Source organism: Nicotiana sylvestris, chromosome 10 (assembly GCF_000393655.2).
Source record: "Nicotiana sylvestris chromosome 10, ASM39365v2, whole genome shotgun sequence".
In the NCBI taxonomy this organism is placed as follows: Eukaryota; Viridiplantae; Streptophyta; class Magnoliopsida; order Solanales; family Solanaceae; genus Nicotiana; species Nicotiana sylvestris.
Genome location: NC_091066.1, coordinates 20892822 through 20896377, shown reverse-complemented (window position 1 = coordinate 20896377; position 3556 = coordinate 20892822). Strand labels below are relative to the sequence as shown.

At 41.8% G+C, this 3556-nt stretch overlaps 1 protein-coding gene across 1 annotated transcript; it reads right to left on the bottom strand.

The window, feature by feature from the left end:
• Nucleotides 1-1376: 1376 nt before the first annotated feature.
• LOC138879079 (uncharacterized) lies at nucleotides 1377-2665 on the bottom strand. Its single transcript, XM_070158652.1, has 2 exons — nucleotides 2447-2665; nucleotides 1377-2300 (listed from the first exon to the last, which is right to left on the bottom strand). Exons 1-2 carry the CDS (start codon nucleotides 2663-2665, stop codon nucleotides 1377-1379), a joined length of 1143 nt encoding a protein of 380 aa, XP_070014753.1.
• Nucleotides 2666-3556: the final 891 nt, after the last annotated feature.

The following is a 3556-nucleotide window of genomic DNA, read 5'->3' as shown; positions in this document are numbered from 1 at the left end:
GACAAACATGCAATTGAAGATAAGCAAAGAAATCATACATAGTATCTATTGATGGCATCAGCACAAACAAAAGTGCCAATGGGCAATACCTTTGCCCCGATGAATTCTTGCCAATTCGAAGCAGACTTGACTCAACCTTATCTCGATGTGGAAGAATGTATTTCAGCACTGACTGATCTACCTCAAACTACTTGAGGGAATGATATTGTTGTATGCTCTCATCAACCTCTTGATTTTCCAGACTAACTGCCTCAGTTTCACTCAATTCAAGCTTCAGGTTATCTCAGAATGCGTGCATCTTTACTTGTTTCCTTAAATGCATCCTTTTATCATATTCAAAACTGTGCCATTGCTTTATGATTAGACTAACTTTCAAGACCAGGCTGAGAATTATGCGTGCATGTCATGTCACTAGAGTCAGCATGAAAAGAACTATACAAGGAAAAATGACCTAAACAAAAACTGACTAGAATTAACAGAAAACAGGAGATTGCATTAGATAGATGGTGAAAAGGGTTTGAACAAAACAAGCAAAATAGACATGGGTTACAATCCTGGAACAATCCTAGATAACACTAGACGAGTTACTACCACTAAACGAACTAGGCAAAATAAGAAGAAGAAAGGTGTAGGCCATAAGACAATATCCCGATTACAACCCTGAAATAACCTGGACAACAGAAATGGAAACAAAATAAACCACCAAAACTCCTCCCTGGCTAGCCAATAAAGGAGTGTCTTTCCAATTACCAAGCTCGACATCTTAGCCACTGGGTTGCACATCAAAATTACTGGGACTTTCACCAATTTCAATATCATTAACTTCAGTCAGCAAGTTCCCAAGAGGATTCTCATACTCCCTGTCACCACGCATCCTCCCCACAAAGTGTGCATCATCATATGCAAGTAAAGGATTCTGCGCTTTGTTCTGGGTGTCACTGTCCTGGACCAAAATTATCCATTCTTGAATCATTCTTTCTATTTCTCTTTTCAAAGCACGATAATCTTCAATGTTATGTCCTTGGACATTAGAGTTGTACATGCACCGTACAGTAGGATCAAAACCTTTTGCATATGGGTCTGGAGTATAGCCGAGGAGCGGCTCAATCAGGCCAGACTATTTTAACTTTTCAAACAAGCTTGTGTAGGGTTCTCCGATTGGTGTGAAACTATTTCTTTGCCTTTATTCCCCTCTATGCCCATGCTTTCTAGGGTTGTTGGGTACTCAAAAATGTTGTGAAGGAGAAAGAATATTATGCAGTGTTGGTGCTCGCCACAAAGAGTGACCCCAGTGGTTGAACAAATGACTGGACGTTGTTCGGAGGATAATACTGAGGTGGATTATGTGGAGCTCAGGGATAGGTTTGGAGTTGGGGTCAGGGTCTAGGCTGATCATATTGGTGAGGCGGACCCGTTGGGCCATGTCGTGATCCTGAGACAACCATGGCAACATCATCCTTTTTCTTCTGACCCAGCAAGCTTCCTGTGTCATTCTGAATTGCCTGTGTTGTGGCTTTTAAGGCAGAATAGCTCATGATCTTGCTTGACTTCAGCCCATTTTCCACCATTTCTCCCATCTTTACCACATCATTGAAAGTCTTACCAATGGTTGAGATCAAGCGGCCAAAGTAAGTAGGCTCCAGGGCTTGAAGAATGTATTCAACCATCTCGTCTTCTTCCATTGGAGGATTGACTCGTGCAGCTTGTTCCCTCCATCGGAACCCATATTCTCTAAAACTTTCACTGGGCCTATTTTCCACCTTGGTCAAAGATAGGCGATCTGGGACAATATCTATATCATATTGAAAGTATCGGGCGAAGGCCTGAGCCATATCACCCCATGAGTACCACCTGCTGGCGTCCTGGCGGGTGTACCATTCTAAAGTTGTCCCACTCGGACTCTGGCTGAAGTATGCCATCAGTAATTTGTCTTTTTCCTCGTCGCCTCTCATTTTACTATAATAATCTCTCAAATGAGCTACAGGATCCCCATGTTCGTCATACAAGTCAAACTTAGGCATCTTGAACCCGGCAGGTAATTGGACATCAGGGACCAAACACAAATCCTTATAAGCCACACTCACCTGGCTTCCTAACCCTTGCATATTTCTCAATGATTGCTCCAAACTCTTTACTTTCCTAAACATATCCTCTTGCTCCGACTTCTTAGGTGGTTTCTTAGTTTTAACATAAGGCTCAAAGTGAGGAGTGTAGGAGTAAGGATCTGGGACGTTGAATTTGGGTTCTGGGGCATAGTATTGGGTATTTGGAGCTTGGAATGCGGGCTCAGTGCAGGGTAGCTTGTAGAGGGGGTAAAAAATAGGAGCAGATGTCGAAGCAAGGTATGAGGTGTTTTGGCTGGTAGAGTATGGAAAATTTGGGCTGAAGTATCGGGGTAGGAGTGGTAAGGGGTGAAGTCTGGTGCGTGTTGTGGGGAAAGATCAACGGTACTTGGCATCTGGGCTTGGGACAGTGGTGGAATGGAAGAAGGGTTTTCTATATAGTTGGTAGGGAATGAAGGTGGAAGATGTCCTTTAATCCAAGCCTGATACATTTCCGCCATTTGTTGTTTCAACCTTTGGACCTCATCTTTCAATTCAGACTCTGACTCTACAAACTCCCTTGACGGGTCAACAACTCCTATGTCCAAGTCTTTGCTAGTCATGTTTACCTTGCTCTTTGACCTTGTCTTGCACATATGACTCGCCAAAGTGCCACAAACTAACCACCCTCTGTTATGATAACAATGAAAGTAACAAAGGGGAGCAAAACAAAGCCAACATGTTAGCGTTAGGGCATTTATCGAATAGAAATATCACATTGCGTGCAATGCCCCTAGCAACAATTAACGGTTCTAGAATGGTTTCGAGGGTCACAAGGTCATTTGGCGTCGTCCCAATATCACTCTTCTTGCCCCATTTCCTTCTTCATTTTCCTTTCTGACACCGCTTGGTTTTTCATTTCTTTCCCCCTCTTTTCTTTCTTATTATCGCTCTTTTCTTTCCTCTCATTTCTCGCGTCCCACAACTTTATTCTCTTTTTTCTTTTTTTCTTTTTTCTTTAATGATGATTCGATCGAACCCTGTGTAGGTTGCCTACATATCATGTCCCTCATGAATCAGATCAAGCGTAGTTCTGGAAAAGTAATGGACAAATAAACTAAAAATAAAAATCTTTTTGGATTTTTCATTTATAATATTTTTTTGGTTTTCAAATACATCATAGGAAGTATGATAACAAAAGACTAGAAAAACTCTTAAACCGCCTAAAAGACTCAAAAACAAGCTCAAAATATAAAAAGTCTCCTCAAGTAGCTCCTGAATGCAGTGGTCCTGGGATATCCATCATGCTCGAGCTGTGGTAAATGAATCCATACCTGAATGAGGAAAATAAGGCCAAATAGATTAGTGGCTCAAGACACTATGTGAGACCACAACACCTCCTATTGGACACATGCAAGACATGATTGAGCTATTTTTGCAAAATGCCTACATGGCCAAGGGTGGCTATTAGTGCAAACTCAACAAAGGTGACCTCAAAGACATGAAAATACCTC